General features: G+C 31.0%; 2 protein-coding genes across 5 annotated transcripts in view; one reads left to right on the top strand and one right to left on the bottom strand.

The window, feature by feature from the left end:
* Positions 1-6,424, top strand: part of LOC111625351 (nose resistant to fluoxetine protein 6-like) — an 8,159-nt gene extending 1,735 nt beyond the window's left edge. For both annotated transcript variants that reach the window (XM_023368490.1, XM_023368491.1), the window contains exons 2-6: positions 118-237; positions 316-439; positions 1,205-1,391; positions 1,928-2,070; positions 5,719-6,424. In XM_023368490.1, the coding sequence (XP_023224258.1) occupies positions 118-237; positions 316-439; positions 1,205-1,391; positions 1,928-2,070; positions 5,719-5,913 (769 nt within the window). In that variant the 3' untranslated portion in view covers positions 5,914-6,424. The remainder of the gene's footprint in view (positions 1-117; positions 238-315; positions 440-1,204; positions 1,392-1,927; positions 2,071-5,718) is intronic.
* Positions 6,425-6,688: 264 nt separating this feature from the next.
* LOC111625349 (abl interactor 2-like) overlaps positions 6,689-18,911 on the bottom strand; it is a 41,554-nt gene continuing 29,331 nt past the window's right edge. The window contains exons 3-8 of one of the 3 annotated variants that reach the window (XM_023368488.1): positions 18,078-18,245; positions 14,386-14,754; positions 14,130-14,253; positions 13,920-13,967; positions 8,980-9,114; positions 6,689-8,845 (exon numbers count right to left, since the gene is read on the bottom strand). In XM_023368488.1, coding sequence (XP_023224256.1) covers positions 8,682-8,845; positions 8,980-9,114; positions 13,920-13,967; positions 14,130-14,253; positions 14,386-14,754; positions 18,078-18,245 — 1,008 coding nt within the window. In that variant the 3' untranslated portion in view covers positions 6,689-8,681. Of the gene's footprint in view, positions 8,846-8,979; positions 9,115-13,919; positions 13,968-14,129; positions 14,755-18,077; positions 18,246-18,911 lie in introns of all 3 variants that reach the window. The other 2 variants (XM_023368486.1, XM_023368487.1) reach the window with 2 other exon arrangements.

Raw genomic sequence — 18,911 nt, forward strand, 5'->3', positions numbered from 1 at the left:
TGGCAGAAAAGTGAAATATAGGGACATACATGTCCATTTATATATATATATATAGATTATCTAACGAATACTCGAAATCTTGAATTCCTTCACTATGTATTGAATATCGTTTTGCAGATGGCCCAGATTTGGAATACTCGCCATAATCGCATCAATGTTAACAGGGATTATCATGTATATAGTTGATGTAATTTCAAACAGATATTACGTGATGCATGGAATACCTGCGGCTTTTGAGTATAAACTTTTAACTTTTTTATCATTTGATAATAAATTATTATTAATCAAATATATTATTTTTATATATTATTTTAGGGAAACTCATAAATATACTGTACATAATTATATTAAACCATATTATTCCCATCTTGGTACTTACTGTTTCGGTACTTTAATTGGAGATATATTAAGAAAGAAGAAACAGGTGACATTTGGAAAGGTACACTAATTTTATATTAATTATTATTACAGTAGATCGTTAATTATCCGAATCAATTAGAGACTGGAGTTAATCGGATAAAAAAACCAAATTGTTCGGATAACCGATTATGTCCGAAAAAATATATTATTAATAGAGTATATTCTAATAACAGGGTAGTCGACCCTCTATAACACTGTTGATTATTCTGTTTTATATTAATTCCATGCTGTATGAGTCACTTAGATTTTACAAATACGTGAGCCGTTGACAGCCGACACACGTATTTGTTAAATATTGATTGAAAATAAATTATTCATTGCTTTAATTTAATAAACATAATTCTTTCAGTAATAAAAAAATGGTATACTTTTATTAAATTTTGCAGCATAACCGTATATTTTGCATCTGTCCTTAGTTTCGTATAAAACGGTTCGATGTCTTTTCCACGTAATCAATTCCAACACTTACACACTTTCTATTATGTATAGTATAATCTTACGAATAGAATTAATCATTGTATAATAATTCATGGCATAGAAAACAGATTAATTTACATTCATTAAATATATAATATTTAATTAAGTGCCGGCTGCTAACGTGATATACTGCTGTTAAAGGGAGTGTTACTCGTGATGTCAGTAAATATTACAATTTTCATTTAAGACGTTTTCTCTTTAAATTTCTGAACATTTATTTTTAATTCACAGAAAGCAATATCACCAAAAGTAAAATTAAACTTTTTACGTAATCCGTTTATTAAGAATTTCCCGTTTAAATTCTTAGATTACCCTTTTACTTTGTTGGACCGGATGCATATTCTTAATGACATTATCTATTTTTGGAGTGCGTAATTACAAGAAAAATATTACAGCAAACGAAAATATAATCATCGCCTTTCAGTGCGTTTCTCCATTTGCTTGGACTGTAGGATTTGCCTGGTTGACAGTGGCTTGTGTGACAGGTCACGGGGGTAAGAAAGTTCTCATTAACTAGTGTTTACGGTCGACTTTTTTATTCTAAATATAGTTATCAATAAATACATTTACGGTGTTTTTTGTATTTTCTGTATAATCTACTGTAAATTGTAATATTAACAGTTATAATTGCATTTGTGAACTTTAAACTAACTTTTTGCTGAAGTAAAATACAATTTCCTAAATGATACATATCCTATACACTGCATTTAAGTAAATACATACGGTAAGTGAATTAATTAGAGTTATTTAGATAATTATTACTTTTATATTGTAAACTATATTTATATTATAGCCAATGTATACTATCTTACATGAAGAAGTTCACTTACTTTACCGACACAGTTTTACTGGATGTTTGTAGTTAATTAAATTAATAGCCTGGAAGTTGTACTTAGTTCAGTTTAATTTTCAAAATAGTTGAAACTGTTTAAACCAAAATAATCTGACTGTATTTATTTACAAGTTTTTATTTACTTGCCACTCGAAAAAATATTAAATAATCACTTTACCGTTGTTTATTTATTTTCAGGAACCCTCAATCGTTTGTTATCTCTTCGTATTTTTGTGGTGTTAAACAGTCTGTATGTCTGGATATATCTGCTTCACTTTTCAATCATCTTTTACGTTGGTGGCACTATGAGAAAGGCTACTGGTGTCTTACAGTTTAATTTGGTAAAGTTGAAAATTTTCATGTTATGTAATACATTTGCATATCTGACTTTAATAATTCGCAAGTTGACCTATGAACTTCCATTCCCATGATAATTTTGGCCATTCTTATGGCTAAAGCACATAGGCCTAAAAATTTGTACAAGCGTAAAAAATAGGTACACAAGGCAAATAATATGTACAATACATGAAAGTTAAAAATAGAAAAGTCAGTAGACGCTAATACTCTATCCATAGAATTTTCGGCATATTTTGCATAATTTCAAAAATAACTAAGAAAAGAAACAAAAATTGAATTATCATAAACTTTTTATAGTTTTTCATTAATTATGAGCACTTATAGTGAAAAATAGTTAATCTATATATATAAAATTGCTTGTCCTGACTGACTCATTCACTCACTGATTCATCATCGCCCAGAGCAAACCGCTGAACCTAGTGGTGAAATTTGGTACACAGTTAGGGTACGTCATGAAAACGCACACTAAGAAGGGATTTTTCGAAATTCCCCCGCGGGGGGGAGAGGGAGAGCATTAAGGCTTAACAGGAAGAATGGCTTCTACTGTACTATTTCACATGCGATTTTTTGTTACGATTAGTCTTCATTAAGTACTTAGGTGTATTAAATTATAACATTTCAGACATTGTTATAAATATTTTTATATATTTCGATTTTTTAACCAAATGTTCGAACCTTTTTAGATTCGAATTTGTTATTGCGTATCGGTTCGATTATAGAACGATTGTAAACGTTCCAGAAAATTGATCAAATTGAAAATAGTTTGTTTGATNTTCATTAATTATGAGCACTTATCGTATAGTGAAAAATAGTTAATCTAAATACATAAAATTGCTTGTCCTGACTGACTCATTCACTCACTGATTCATCATCGCCCAGAGCAAATCGCTGAACCTACTGGTGAAATTTGGTACACAGTTAGGGTATGTCATGAAAACGCACACTAAGAAGGAATTTTTCGATATTCCCCAGCGGTGGGAGAGAAAGAGCATTAAGGCTTAACCAGAAGAATGGCTTCTACTGTACTATTTTAAATGCGAGTTTTTGTTTCTGGTGGTAATAACTTAATTTCCAAATGTACGATATTTACGTATTACGATTTTTTAATTAAATGTTCGAACCGTTTTAAATTCGAATTTGTTACTGCATATTTGTTCGATTATAGAATTATTGCAAACGTTCTGGAAAATTGGTCAGATTGAAAACGTTCGACTGAATTAGAAGATTCTCAGTAATACGGGGTATGTTTAACGCAATAATTTTATACATTTGGATTGTTATAAATTACATAATAACTATGGTTGTTGAAATAATAAATATAAAGTGTTATGACGCCCCACACCATTCGAAAAATGTTAAACGTTTTAGTTGGGTACGCCATGGCAATGCACACTAAGAAGGGATTTTTCGAAATTCCACAGCGGGGGAAAGGGAGAGCATTAAGGCTTAACAGGAAGAATGGCTTCTACTGTACTATTTCACATGCGATTTTTTGTTACGATTAGTCTTCATGAAGTACTTAGGTGTATTAAATTATAACATTTCAGACATTGTTATAAATATTTTTATACATTTCGATTATTTAACCAAATGTTCGAACCTTTTTAGATTCGAATTTGTTATTGCGTATCGTTTCGATTATAGAACGATTGTAAACGTTCCAGAAAATTGATCAAATTAAAAATTGTTTGTTTGTTTCTCGGCAATAAGTGTTATATAACAATTAAAGTGGTGCCTCGTATAACGTACTTAATCCGTTCCAGGTGCACGTTCGTTAAGTGAAAAGTCCGTTATACGAAACGCATTTTCCCATAGAAATACATGTTAAAACATATAATTCGTTCCGCGACATAAAATAACCGTACTGTACTATAAAAAAAACTGGAAATAAAGAAGTCACCAATTATGCCGGGTAGTCAGATGTTGTGAGGAGGTAGAGGAACACTTTCTTCACACATTCATATAGATACAGACTTTTTACACATTGTAGAGGGTCTCATTTTATTGTTTTTTAATCGGAGTCAGATTCAGGAGAGGCAACCAGAACTTGCAGGGTCATCTCCTCTTGTTGCATCCTTTGTTTTTTGGCAGCTGGCTTCTTGAAAAACATGTCCATGGTGGTCTGTTTCTCTCTTCTTCAACAGTTGTCGGAAATGGCGGGCAAGGGTGTCATTGTAGAGATCATTGATACTGTTGGCCTCAGCTCTGTTTGGATAATGATTGTTGGTAAACTCCTGAACATCTCCCCATTCGACAAGAAACTTTTTGTCAACTTTCACTTTTTCTGATGATGTCTTGCTTTGTTTCAATTCAAATCACCTTTCTGTTTACCTAGAAGCCATGATTTTCACAACACTTGAATAAATGTAGATACCCTGCACTGAGGTGATGTACGTAATAAACAAGGGAGCAAGCCGAATCTTAACGGGAGCTCTGTACTTCAAATATACTAATAATATATTTTAATAATACTAATATATAATAAAAATAGCAGATTGTCATTGGCAACGGCAAAAGAGTGGAAACATTATTCGCATTTGTTNAATTAGTCTGGAAACGGGGGACCTGATTCTTGCATTAAATTATAACATTTCAGACATTGTTATAAATATTTTTATATATTTCGATTTTTTAACCAAATGTTCGAACCCTTTTAGATTCGAATTTGTTATTGCGTATCGGTTCGATTATAGAACGATTGTAATCGTTCCAGAAAATTGATCAAATTGAAAATTGTTTGTTTGATTCTCGGCGATTATCATCATTCTCGGCGGTAGGTGTTATATAACAATTACTATGGTTGTTGAAATACTGAATATAAATGGGGTTTACTTGCAAAACCTCCGCGGGCAAAGTCGCGGGTAACAGCTAGTATTGATAATATAATAATTTATAGTATTGTTTGTATTATTGTAATCAATGTAATGATTTTTAATCTAACAAAAAAGTGGGATCCCATTGAACTTCAATAACTTGTTCACAGCACAATTTACTTGTAAGTGGCATCATTTGATGCATCTTGTCTATCTCGTTTAACACTACCAGATAAATAGTAACATAACCTCTTAAGTCGATTCGAGAAAAGGTCATCCAACATTACCTTTTAACCTCCTCCACCTCTCACCTTACTTTTAGATTTAGAAAAGTTTATGTTGGGATCCAAACTCGAAGATGTACTGGAAGAAGATAAACGATTGACTTTGGGATTTCCTATGCTGCAGCAAAGCTAACGTAAAACGAACTTTTTGCCACGTCACACATGAGATCGTTCATGACACTAAAATTTTAAGTCGCCTAGGTGCCATCCAGATCTTAACTTAATGCCTCTCATCATAGCTTACGCGAATGCCGCCACATCCTTAGCTTTCCAAGTTCACTTCTCCGAGTGATGACCAGGGTACTAAGCCCACTGCTACAACCAGGCAGATGAGCTTGATGCTTATATTGAATGACTCTAGTTTATCAATAAATTTTAGAATATCTCCAAAATTTTTTCGCACCAATGCCAAGTCTGCTTTAATTGAGCAGAAAAATATTGCGATTTTTGTTGCTCATTTAAAAGGCTTTTTTTAAGGTCTTGAGATTTCACTCTTGAGAAGTTATTCATAATTGATTACATTTATTTTTTACAGTGGATGTTACATTCGTTTGTTATGTTCTTGTCACTTATTGCTGCTCTGTTCTTCTTTGTATTCTTCGAATCCCCATTGAGCAGTCTTCTGTCCAACGTGCTAAGAAATAGAACATCGCAAGAAACAGTAACTTCAAATCAAAACATTAAAGAAATAAAGACAGACAAGAATTCAAAAATTGTTGTTGTGTCATGAACATTGCAAATTATGTTGACATTACATATGTTGATAATGTAAGACTCTGTTAATTAAATAACTTTAAGTATATTTAGTATGATTTATTATGATAATGTCACTTGTCTTGCTAGCGGCATAAGGTTCTGATTGACCTTTATTGATGCTTTCATATACTTATATGATTTCTTTTTTTTTACCTGTCTATACTACTTACACATATGTAATCTTTTTATAATTTTTCTGTCTGTTATGTTTTTTAATATACACAGAGACTGTAACTAAAACTCAAAGTTAATCTCCAACGGGCGAATTATATCTTAGGGCTCTACATTTATAGAAGTTAAATATTGTTTATTTTTGTTTATTCTGAAATAGTGTCTTCTTTAGTTTGTTTTATCTGTCACAACAAAGGAAAACCTTGTAAATTCGGGCATCAGAAGTGTGAGCTAAGTGTCGTTCAGTATTATGCCAAAAACGTTTGTGTACAAATTTTTAACTGTTAATGTATGTAATTTTTTGGCAAGATATATATCAATTAGAACCTCCAAACAAAATATATCAGAAGAAAATCCGACAGTAGAAGAGCGTATACTCGAAACGTGCATTCGCCAAAAAGAAATTTTTGAATATATTTGAATATTTTGATGTCAAAGATGCCTATGCATTTAGTTGTGATGGAAAAACAATTGTTTATCATGTTAATATACAAGAAACAAATAAAGAAATCGTTTTATTTGATATATAAAACAGTGATAATTGTGATATTTATTGTATATGCATTTTTAACATATTATTTTTTGGGGAAATTTTTTACACTAGAAAAAGAAACTTCACTACAAACAAAGTAATGTATATCTGTGAATTTTTTCGTATGTGTATGATAATACTTGGATTTTTCGCAAAGTTTTAAATAATATAACTGGAATGACCTTGAGCAAGTGACAACTGTCAAACAATGAATAGTGAAACATCATGACTTTAAAATGATAAAGAAGTGTTTAATTACAATAAGAAAAATATTATTTTCCCTATTTTAATAAAGTTATATAATATGTAATTTAACCCTGTATACAAAAAACAGTCAGTAGTCAGTTACTGAATAGAAAGTAAAATTAAGTGATATTCCCCCCATTAAATTTATGGGCTAATCAACTGAACTTCAGCCAAATTAATCGGGCAATATCATGCTACAAATAATACTTAGAAATTATTTGATAACAAATTAGAGGTAAATGTTACATGCCATCCCTTAACAAAAGTAATAACTAAAATTTGATTTCATTTTAGAATAGACTGGAAGAAAATTGGCCAAGAGCAGGATTCAAACCTGTATCTCCGCTTATTGTGTGGTGCACTGACCAGTTACATTTCAGGGACATCCGACCGATTATTCCCTTCTAGACACATTTAAACTTGGGCTTATGCGCTAAACAAAAAATACAAAATAATACACCTAAAACGATTAAATAATCATATAATTTATATATTGTAATATACATAATATTTAATACATGAATTTATCATAAATCTAATATAGTATTCATAATTTTTACAAATATTTATCCTTTGGTTTATAAAAAGTAATCAAAAAGGTTACAATACTATAAACTAAAATAGCTTCAGAAAATAAAACACACTGTCCTTTATTTTCTATGAAAATTTCTCTAAAGGATACTTGAAAATCTTAACTCTGTATCACACATTTAACAGAGTAAAAATGAGAGAGATTTAAAACTAAAAAAACTTGCACAAGTTGTTAAAGCACAATTTAAAATATTGGAATTTCTCAAATAAGAATTAAGAAAAAACACTTACTGAAAAAAACAATGATTGTGATGCTTGATTGATTAGCAAAGCTTTTAAATGATTCATACAATATGTAAAGAAAAATTAAACAATCAAATAAATATTTTACATAAATATACACTTTTATAGAACACATAATCAGAATAGGATCAAGAAGTTTAAACATCAGCATTGAATGGAAAGATACTTGAAAGATCTATTGAAAAAGGTCCTTACAAACTGAAATTAAGAAAAAGAAATTTGGTCCGTTTTCTTGAAAAGAAAAATGTTCATTTTATAAAATTGTTTGAAAAACCTCCGTCAATTACATTTTTGACAAACAGTACAAATACTAACCTTTCACAAGACTAGGAAAGTTAGTGAATGACAAGACTTACGAGGCATGCGAGTCCATACCACATATGCATCGAAATGCCAAAGTATTTGTCAGGAAAAGCCAGAAAACTATGCTACAGATCGAAAGTCCAGCGCATACTTTGGCTAGATCATTCCATCAGAGAGAAAAATTGGAAGAACACACTGCAAAGTATGAATGCTATACATAATCATAAACCAAAATGATCATACTTTACTAGTTGATCAAATCTCTGGTATAATGCTTGTCATATTAAGTAATAAATTAAAGGTATTAATATGAAAGAAAAAGAATAAATGATGTTAGAAGAGAAAAATAAATCATTTTGATATTTACAATATCAAAGTAATCATCAATTTATATGTCCATGTGTTCAAATAAAATGTTATGATTGCAATTTTCTACAATTTGTTTGAGTCATTTAGAAAAAAAATGCTATTAAAATGTAACAAATTATAATAAATATTGTGTACATATTTTCTGATCATTAAAACAAGTAAATAATTTTAATACTATGACTTGACTTAGCAGTCACATTTCATACACGCAGAGGAGCATTACACACAATCCACTTCGTAACGAAGACCCACAAAACAACTTTTTGACCTCAAAATGTTCGTATTGATCACAAACAAGGTTCTACATAGTTACCAGGAAACAGACCGGTAACTCCATCCATCACTCCTTCGTACCATCCATCATCGTTTTTCTTGATTACGTAAATCACTGAATTTTCTGAGAACGAAAGTTCGTCTTCCTTATCGGCGGCATAATCATAAATCGCAACAACTAAAAAGTAATTATAATGACTTAGGAAATTTCATATAAACTAACATGTATTGAGTGATAAAACTGTAACAAACAATCCATGCTATGGTTATGGAACCAAGTTTTACAAATTATTAGAGAAATTAAATACTGACCTTTGTCAAGATAGTTTTTGGGAACCCAACTGGGATCTTCTTCGCTTCGATTTCGTAGAAAATTCGGAGAGGAGAGAGGATTATAATTGTACATCCCTTCGTCTTCGGGTGGAGGAGGAGGTAAAGGAGGAGATACTAAGAATAAAGATGTCAAAAGACAAATGAAATATATTATATTGATGATAGTTTTATATTAAATATTATCTACTACCTTGAAATGAGAAAATATTTTCAATTCATTTCTATCAGTAGATATCAACTAAAAATATATGAATTAAGTTAATTCATCAAATTAATAAAGTATAGAATAGTCATCTGTTATTTGTAATAAATTACTTAAAATACACAAAAATCTAGTCACAAAATCTCATTAATTAAAAATACAAATGAATTATTTTCTAATTATTTTAAATATCTTGGCATATAAATAACACAAGATGAAAATTTTAAACAATTTATATATATTTATGAAATATTAAGAGAAATAGGCTTTTAAGCTGCAACATTAAGAAATCACTTGCAGAGATGAAAACAGTCAAATCTATGTTTTTAAACTAAAAATTAGCCATTATTTTGGATTATTATTATTATTATAGAGCTTGCAGGCTATTATAGCTTTCAAGCTCTATAATAATAATAACCCAGAATAATGTCTGCAATCTCTATAATAATAATAATAACCAGGTTTAAACTTTAAGTTTAAACCTGGTTATTGGCTGTAAACTAGTTCCATAACATTAATTGGATATTAAAACGTGGTGTTATTCGCTGCTGTCAAACATGTTTAAAATACTGTAAGGTCTCGTTTTATGCAGTGGATACGTTCTGCAGAAAAGCGCATATAAAAAATTCACATAAAAAAAGACTTTACTTGCCTTGAAAAAGTAGGGATACGTTCCGTAATTTTCTAAAATTGCATAAAACCAAAACAACGAGTTAAAATTAACTTAAAACCGCATAAAAAAGTTTGCAGAAATTAAAAGAAATAAGCTGCTTAATAAATTACTTCGAATGTCTGAAAGAAATTCATATAAAAGCTTAAAATAAACTTGAATTCAAACTTAATTCAGTTTATTTTATTGAAAAGTAATACAAGAGAAATCCACGAATTGCAAAAGCTCACTCTAAAAACAAATCACTAACATCTGAATGTGAAGAGTTAATTAAAACCCCTTTAGTTCCTCGCCCGAGTTAACTCGGGCAGGTTACATAGTGTTACATAAAACACGGTCCTTAAGGCCATTTTTGAATTTTTGAATTTTTTGAATGTTTTTTAAGTCTCCAAATTTTTTAAAAATATTTAAAAATATACGGCCAGCTAGTGTTCGCCCTACTTTAAACCCTTGTCCTCCCGCGACGTCTATGAGAATGCCCCGGGAAATCCAACTCCAGCTGTGTTCAAGGTCATCCAGATGTGTAAACAATGACTCATCTGTGTTAAATTTAACAGAAGGGCGAGACAAAGGAAGTTAAACTTTGAAGCTTTTTCTTCAAAATTAACACATTTCTTTCGTTTTTTTTCAGTTTTAAATATTTTTTATGTTTAATTACATTTATATCAAAAATTGCTAGGAACTAAAGCGATTAAGGTAAATCTAGCTGTCCTTTACATCCATAAACGTTATATGTCAGTGGAACAAATGGAGTGAGCTTTGAGCGTTCCACGATTTTTGGACACTGTCTATACGCGAGCTTCCTAAACAAGCCTATATGTATGTTTATCCAAGAAAATTTTGGATGAAATACAAACCGCACAACTTCAAAATCGCATAAAAAGAGACCTTACAGTAGTATGATTCATGGAGCCAGTCATTCCTCATTCTCACATTACTCCATCTAATAGTATAGGTTGGATGATACTACCAAAATGCAAGCCCTCACATGGACAAAACTGTACTGGGCTGCCAGATTATCTCTAAATTTATTGGATCAATTTTTCCACACATTTAAAATCATCCAATTTTAATATTAACATAGGATATTGTAGGATTTTCTTTTGCGTTGTTCTAACACCTTTAGCTGTAGATGATAATTAAATGAAAAAAAAAAAACCTTTTAGGAATAAAATAAAGACAATAAACTCCAATAAAGCAATTAGCAAGAAATTCAAAGGTGGAAGCCTTTTTCAAAATATGTTTCTTAATTTAACACTGTTTTTTGATTTTAAAAATCAAATTTGTCTTATATAAATAATGTTTCCAGTTAAAATTCAGAATAATGAAATAAAAGCAAAACCTAGAAAGAATGAAGGATAATTATTAAATAATAAAAATATCTGACTGTTTTTCGCATTTCACGGTCACAGTATTATCTTAACTCAGAAACTTAAACAAAAACACCAAAAATTCAATGTTGCAGTATAAAAAAAAAGTTGCAAAAAATATATGATGTCAAAATAACATCTCTAGACTTAAAATAATAGAACTTCTGCAGATTAAAGTGCAGTCTGATTTCTAATTATCAACTGCATTATTCTGAATTCAACACTTCACTGGTTTAACACTTCAGGATATTGTTTTACTTTATTTAATTTATGGATTAAAAGCCAGTGAATCTCAGTCTATGATTTTTAATAACTGAAACTATAAAATGTCTGTACACGTATTGGACAACACCACTACTCAATATTCCATTGCCAATGAAGTCAATCTACAACTTTTTGGTAACATAAACTTAAAAAAATACACACATTTTATTAATAAATAAAAATAAGTAAGTTGAAATAAAATGAATATTCTTTTAAACATCTTTGTCAAACAGCAATAGATTGTCCAAATGTTCTCACTGACCTACGTTGAATGTTGTACATACAAATTTAAGACTGTCAATAAATTTTTCTGCCATTACGCATTTTCATCTTGCAGCACCATATACATGTCTTCATGAAATCTCGAGATTCTGCAGAATCTAATTAGAGAAAAACTGGACTGAACAAAGTGACGATATCAATAGATTAAACAAAACAATCTGCTAATTTGCTAATCATGGCTTTATCAGCGACAAAATTGGTGTAAGTCGGAGCAATATAGCCTATTACATCAATTTCTTTGAAAGTATCACTCCTGTAGAGACTACATTCAAAGCACGCCAAGTGTAATTTGAAAATAAGTTTGAAGTGTGTGAGTCAACACATTAAAACAAGATTACAAAATATAGCAAAGTTATGTATGGTACATTATGTGGTACAAATATATATTGTGACATAATATTTATTATGTTAGCTACATTCCTAACTACTTCATAAAAGCACGCATTTATATACATTTTAAAATTTGATTCTTTGAATTCCTTAATGCGAACAAAAGATTTTCATAGAACCATATCACTCAAACTTGATTTTGTTTTTTCTTATTCTGTAAGTTATTCTTCTACATTGTAGGAAACAATATCACCTGCCAAGGATATTAGTGATGTAACTCCAAAATGACATTTCAAGACAATCATGCATTCCAAAGTTTTTCAAAACTTCAACCTTCCATTCCTACTCGGCTACTGGAGTTATCTAATTGAGATTTTCTTCCTTTGTGGCTATAATAGTTTCTACTTGAAGGTGATGCAAATTAGTATTCAATTTTTAAAATTCAACTTACTGTATGTCACTGAAGTATCAAAATTTGAATAAGTTTTCAAGGTTTTATGGGGAAATAATGACACAACAAACACCTATTGCCATAAATGATTGAAAGTCTAACAATACACCCAACTCAATGTTAACAATTTCAAAGTTATGTCACTAATGTTCTTGGCAGGTGATATAATCATGACGATGCATTCTCATAAACCCAAATAAATGAAAATTCTAAATGCAGAAAATTTAAACTAACTTTAGGTAAAACTAATATCAATTTACTTTTAAAATATCGTCAAATTTGGTTTACTTCAGTAACATAAAATTTACAAAATTCAAATTATACAAATTATATTTTATTGGAGTAAACTTGAAAATATTTCAAATTGAAATGTCTTTAAACCAATGAAAATGAGTCAAAAATGTTTAAAATATTTAAAATTTACTCCAACAAAGCATAGCACTTTTATAAATTTTTCAAAAGACATTTTTACTGCTTTTATATTATTATTATTACTATTATTAAAAATAAGTTTTATGTATTATGTATTCAATTTAAATATCCAAAATTTCTCTCCAGATTACTTAGACGATTCTATGGAGAATGCACTACACTTACTTTCAAACCTCAAAATTTTCATTAGTATTAAGAACTTAACATTTTTTATCATCATTAAAAGTAATTAATTGGCAAATTTAATAAAACTAAAGATAAAAATATGTAGGCAGACCAATAGAAGTAAAATTTACATTAATCACCAACATAATATATCAAACATTACCACTAAATAATAAATTTCTGTTCAAAGTAAACTTTCTTAATGTTATATAATCATGAATTTTACTCTAAGAATGAATTAAATTAAAAACTAATTTACTATACACTCATTTTATGTTATAAAACCGAAGTACTTTTATTTAAATCTTTGCATAGTATGCATATAACTTCACATTTATTAAAGAATTTATGATTTAAGCTTTAAATGATGCAGTTTACTTTCATCTTAACCTTAGAAAATATTTATAAATTGTGATTAAATTTGAATATCATAATTTCTTTTCATTAAAAGTATTATGAAGGTTCAGTAAGATAAAACGATTCAAATTACTTTCTTAACTTATTTGAAGAAAGGGGAAATCTTTTTAAGTAGAAAATTTACTTCACTAAATAATTATAGCACTATTTAAAATCTTGTGTAATTTAAATAATTTGTATCTTTAATAATGAACGGTAATAGGAATTACAATAATTTAAAAGAATTCTCAAGAATTTAAAGATCAGAGTGCAAAATACACTTAAAAATTTTAATGAAATTTTATTTAAATCTACCGTTTTTTCTGTTTTGTTTCATTTTAATACAGATAAACTTACCGTTTCCACTGTGCTCAAAATCATTTCCCGACAAATGTATAGGAGGTTCTAGCAAAATTAAAATATTTGAAATTATAATTTTTATAATTATTTTTTTTCCTTAAATTTCTTAGGATCTTTGATTATTCTAAATGCAGTACACCAAAAAAAAATTTAATTAAACGAAGCAAAATATTAATAGTTATTAAAATATATTTATCGTTTTCATACCGGGCAGACTGTCGGTTAAATTTACGGATGACATCTCTGGTGGTGGTGGAGGTGGAATCGGCGAAGGAGGATTGATGGTCATTGTGTGCTGTTGGTGGTGGGTTATGGGATGCACCATTCCTATCTGTGGTTGAGACTGTTGAATATTCTGAGAATGTGAAGCGACGATGGGAAGAGTCGAATAACCACTCCCTCGCCTGGATTCTTGAGATCGGGGATGACCGATCGGATAGTTAGGAGCATAATTACTAGGTACCTGAGGAGGAGCGATGGGAGGAGCCGGCGTACGGTACTCTTTCGATCCTCTCGACAGACTTCCACCCGCACGAACTGGTTGGGGAGGAGTGGGCGGCTTGGTCGTCGGTGCCGGTCCGGCACTGCCTCCGTTTATGTGACTCTGAGATCCGGGTCCGAGCGTACGCTTTGAACGGGGAGTGTTGCTTATCATTTTTACTCCGTGACCAATGTCGTCGAGAACGGTGTAGTCAATCGGCTTTCGTATATATTTGATCGGACGTTCGGGATTGGCAGGAGCGAGAATTTTATGCTGACGAGAGGTATTTTTATTTGTAGTGAGAATACCTATTTCACGTCGAGCAACTTTTTCTTTATGAATCATTACAGTCTGCAAAGATAACACAAAATTATTACTGTAATAAATTGGTGTCGATATTTTAAATCTACGATTTCTTTCTTATACTATTTTTCATAGTTTAAATATATTGATAAAAAATATTCATTATTACAGATTAATGATATAAAATACAGTAGAGCGTTGTTTATCCGAAAGCCGTTCAACCGAAACATTGGTTAACCGAAAGCGTTCCAGTCAGACTGTGTCGTGCTGAACGTTTTTAATACTAGATTAACTTCCAAAATATAATTCTTTTGTTTTTATATTTTCCAATATATTTATTTTGTTTGTACAAAATAAAGAAATAATTTTTCATGATACTATAGCCACTATTATTATTTTTAAAATTTATGTTAGGCTTAACATTGACAAAAATTCAATATGAAGCAACACCAAATGGAAAAAATTTTCAACACAGGCTAGGTTAATATATTTTTTTGGTACACAACCGGTTATCCGAACAACACTGGTCCCCAATTGATTCAGATAGACGACGCTCTACTGTAATATAATCAGTTATTTAATTAAGCATGTACACAAATAGAAACAGTAAGAAATAATTTTTAATAAAATAAAAATTTTCACAAAAGGCATTAAATGCGTTTAAAATAATGTTTTATTGCTGCTAGTGCTTTCGACATATTATAAGGCGTTGTCCTCAGGTGAATATAAATTCAAATAAACCTTTTGAACAAGCTTTTTTAAATTTAAAAGCTAATGGCACAGTTGAGAACAAATTACAAATAATATAAGCAAACATAAAGAATTTAAATTAAAGTGTGTGAGATGAGTACACGCATACACCATAATGCATAGCTTAGATGCTGGAAGCGAAGCTGAAAGTGATGTTTCAGTCTTTTATATAAGCCAACCCACATTGCACGCAACTCAAGTGTGTGGGAATTGCATGGATTTAATAATATGGTGAGGAGGTCCTCCCAAACACACACCAGCCTCCTCTGATCACAGTACCCAAGCATCACCACCCAATCCCACCCCGGGGTGTGATGATGATGTAACAACATCCTTGATAACTCAGCGTCACAACTGCCTACCCTGATGGAATGTTGATATTCGGAAATGCGTCAAGATAACATTCTAGTTGTTGCCCCTATGTAGTGGGTGTGTATACCAGATGTTGTGTTTTCTAATGGGATAAAGTATACTCTTGACTTTTCTACGATGGAAGTAGTGTCCCTGTCATTGCATAGAAGCATCCCGAGACTTGGGTGCGACATAACCAATAAAAGTAATACATGTTGTGTGAAAATACAGCAAATCCGGGCTTTAATGCAGCCATGGAACAGTAGCAATGGACACACTATTGTGTAGTCCTTTGGTTTATGTAAGGTGTTTGTTTAATAACCAAATTTATCTTCAAAAACTAGGAGTACCAATCGACTGTCCACTATCATCGATACTTCAGAGTTAATCACGAAAAATATTGAATTTAGAGCTTTCTCTGGCCTTTTAGTAGTCCAGTATCCACTACTATATATTAGATGTGTAGATGATATACACTATCTGTCCAAAAGTATCCGGACACCCCTGAAAGAAGTGGATCTGGTAGGTGATGGTCTCTGATGTGTAACCGAAACGTATAAAAGTGTTGGTAGTGGTTTTTCAGGTCATATTTATGCATTTGTGAGACAATGAGTAAGTCAAAGGAGCTTAGTGACTTTGATCATGTCATTATAGTGGGATGCCGCCTTTGTGGGAAATCATTTCGTGAAATTTCAAACATTCTACAGAAACCAAAATCCACTGTGGGTGACGTAATTGTGAAGTGAAAATGTCAAGGCAGTGAAAGTGGAAAAAAATGACATGGCAGGCCAAACAAAATTAGTGAATGCAGCCGTAAAACTCTGAAAAGGGTAGTGAAACAAAATCACCCACCCTCGTTGGTTGAAATCACTCAGGAGTTCCAAAGATCATCAGGCATTAGTGTTAGCACCAGGACTGTTCATCAAGAGTTAAAAAACCTGGGATTCCATGGTTGTGCAGCTGCTCACAAGCCGAACATCACTCTCCAGAATGTGAAGTGTCAATTGCAATGGTGCAAAGCTCACTGTCATTAAACTGTGGACATGTGGAAAAGTGTTCTTTGGAGTGATAAATCTCGCTTTACAATCTTGGAATCCAATGGAGGCATCTGGGTTTGGTAGATTCCCAGTGAGCGCTTCTTATATGACTGCTTGCCACACTGCTTACCACACTGCTTGAGCATCACCAATTGGTCCCACAACAGGGTGTATTGATGTTGCGACACCATTCTTGCTAGCTTGGTGTCACACTTGCCTGCCCTGATAGATTGCTGGTGTTAAGAAATACGGCAAGACAACATTCTGGATGTTGCTCTGACATACTGGGTATGAGTACCAGACGTTGTACATTCCAAATGGATAGAATAAACTCTAAACCTCTCTAGCACGAAAAAAGCATCCCTGTTGTTGCATACCCTTCTAAGGTTTGGTCACGGAGAAACTGGCAGAAAGAGCACATGTTGCCTAAAAACACGGCAAATGCGGACAGTAATACGGCCACAGAATGGTAGAGCAGGATGGACTATCGTATATAGACCTGTAAAGTCATGGCAGGAAAAAAAAATCTTTTAACCTTTCTTACGCTGTACATATATTTAGACCTAGCATAACCCGCCGCACTTACTGCTGAGTGAAAAGCTTTAAGCTTGATATTGATAGCAACTTGATTGGAAGACAACAGAAAAGCCCTTCTAATTAATTTTTAATTAAGAACAAATTTTCAGTTAACAATATAGATTTTTACTTTTAATAAATGAAAACAGCAAATTCACCACCTTATTTTCTAAGAAAAACATATATATATATATATTTAGTGAAGATAGCTGTTATATCTATATTAATTAAAACTTCTGTCACATATATAAAGAGATTGCTGCAATTCATTTTGCACATTAATCAAATTTCTCATTAAGAAGATTCCTGTATTTACACTTCCCTTTTTCAATGTTAATTTCTTCCTAATACATCTTCATATCAAAGTGTTTTTTACAAATTACAAGTTAGTTTTATATTAATTAGCAAAAAGAACATTTAATAAATTTAACTAAGTTTCCATATTTATTATATATAAAATTGATTTTCATTCAATCTTATTGATATTTCAGTAATATAAGTGTAGAAAAATCATATTACTTACAAAGAGCGAGTGTAATTAAACATCTTGAAACAGTTTCATTTTCCTCTCATTTTAGATCACACTTTATGATTTTATTGAATTTCACTTAAAGAACTTTTGTAATATTCTTTATAAAAAAATCAAATAGTTCTTACCTGGCCAATATGATTGATCTGTGATTCCATTTCTGCCAATTGTGTTGTTTGCAAATCCAACATGTGTAGAACATTGTATGCCAATGTATTTATTTGATAAGCGACACTCGCCAGAGACTGTGTGGTATAATTCTTGGTTTCTTCGAGAGCGGCTCTTTTATTGTCGGCCTAAATAAAATCAATTTTTATATCGACTATTTGGATTAAATAAAACAAAGTTTAAATATAACATTTTTGTATTATAAATTCAATAATTTAAATATAATAAATTAATACTAGATATATATGTAACAGCAGGATTGTGTTAATTTAGCTGCTTTAAAAAGGATCCAACCATTTGATTAAATGATGCCATTTTATAAAATGGTTCAATTAACTAACGTTCAGCCATTTTACAAACAAGCTAAACTAAATCTCATCGAATTGAATGACATTTCATGTTCTGCAATACAACTGGCCTTAGGCGCTTTACAATGTGGCTTTGCATAAACCACCAGATTGTCGTATTTTCTTCAGATTCTTACCACTTGAAGTACCAACAGACATTCACCAATATGGCATCATCTAGTATGTCTGTTCCACTAGAAATAGTGGATATTACAACAAATAATGAAAGCGTGCAAAATGTGCCTGAATATAATAGGTTTAAAGATAATATCAACAAACAACTAATGAAGTTCTAAGGAAAATGGCATGGAAATTTAAAGAAACTATAGTTTAAAAAAAGAATTTTTTAGGTTATTTGACATTTCAATTCCATGGACATGGTAATCATGACAAAATGATATACAGTATTAAAACAGATTTTATATATAAAAAACAGTTGAAATATTT

This window comes from Centruroides sculpturatus, unplaced genomic scaffold (genome assembly GCF_000671375.1).
Source record: "Centruroides sculpturatus isolate CEXI.00-Female unplaced genomic scaffold, Cexi_2.0 scaffold247, whole genome shotgun sequence".
Classification (NCBI taxonomy): domain Eukaryota; kingdom Metazoa; phylum Arthropoda; class Arachnida; order Scorpiones; family Buthidae; genus Centruroides; species Centruroides sculpturatus.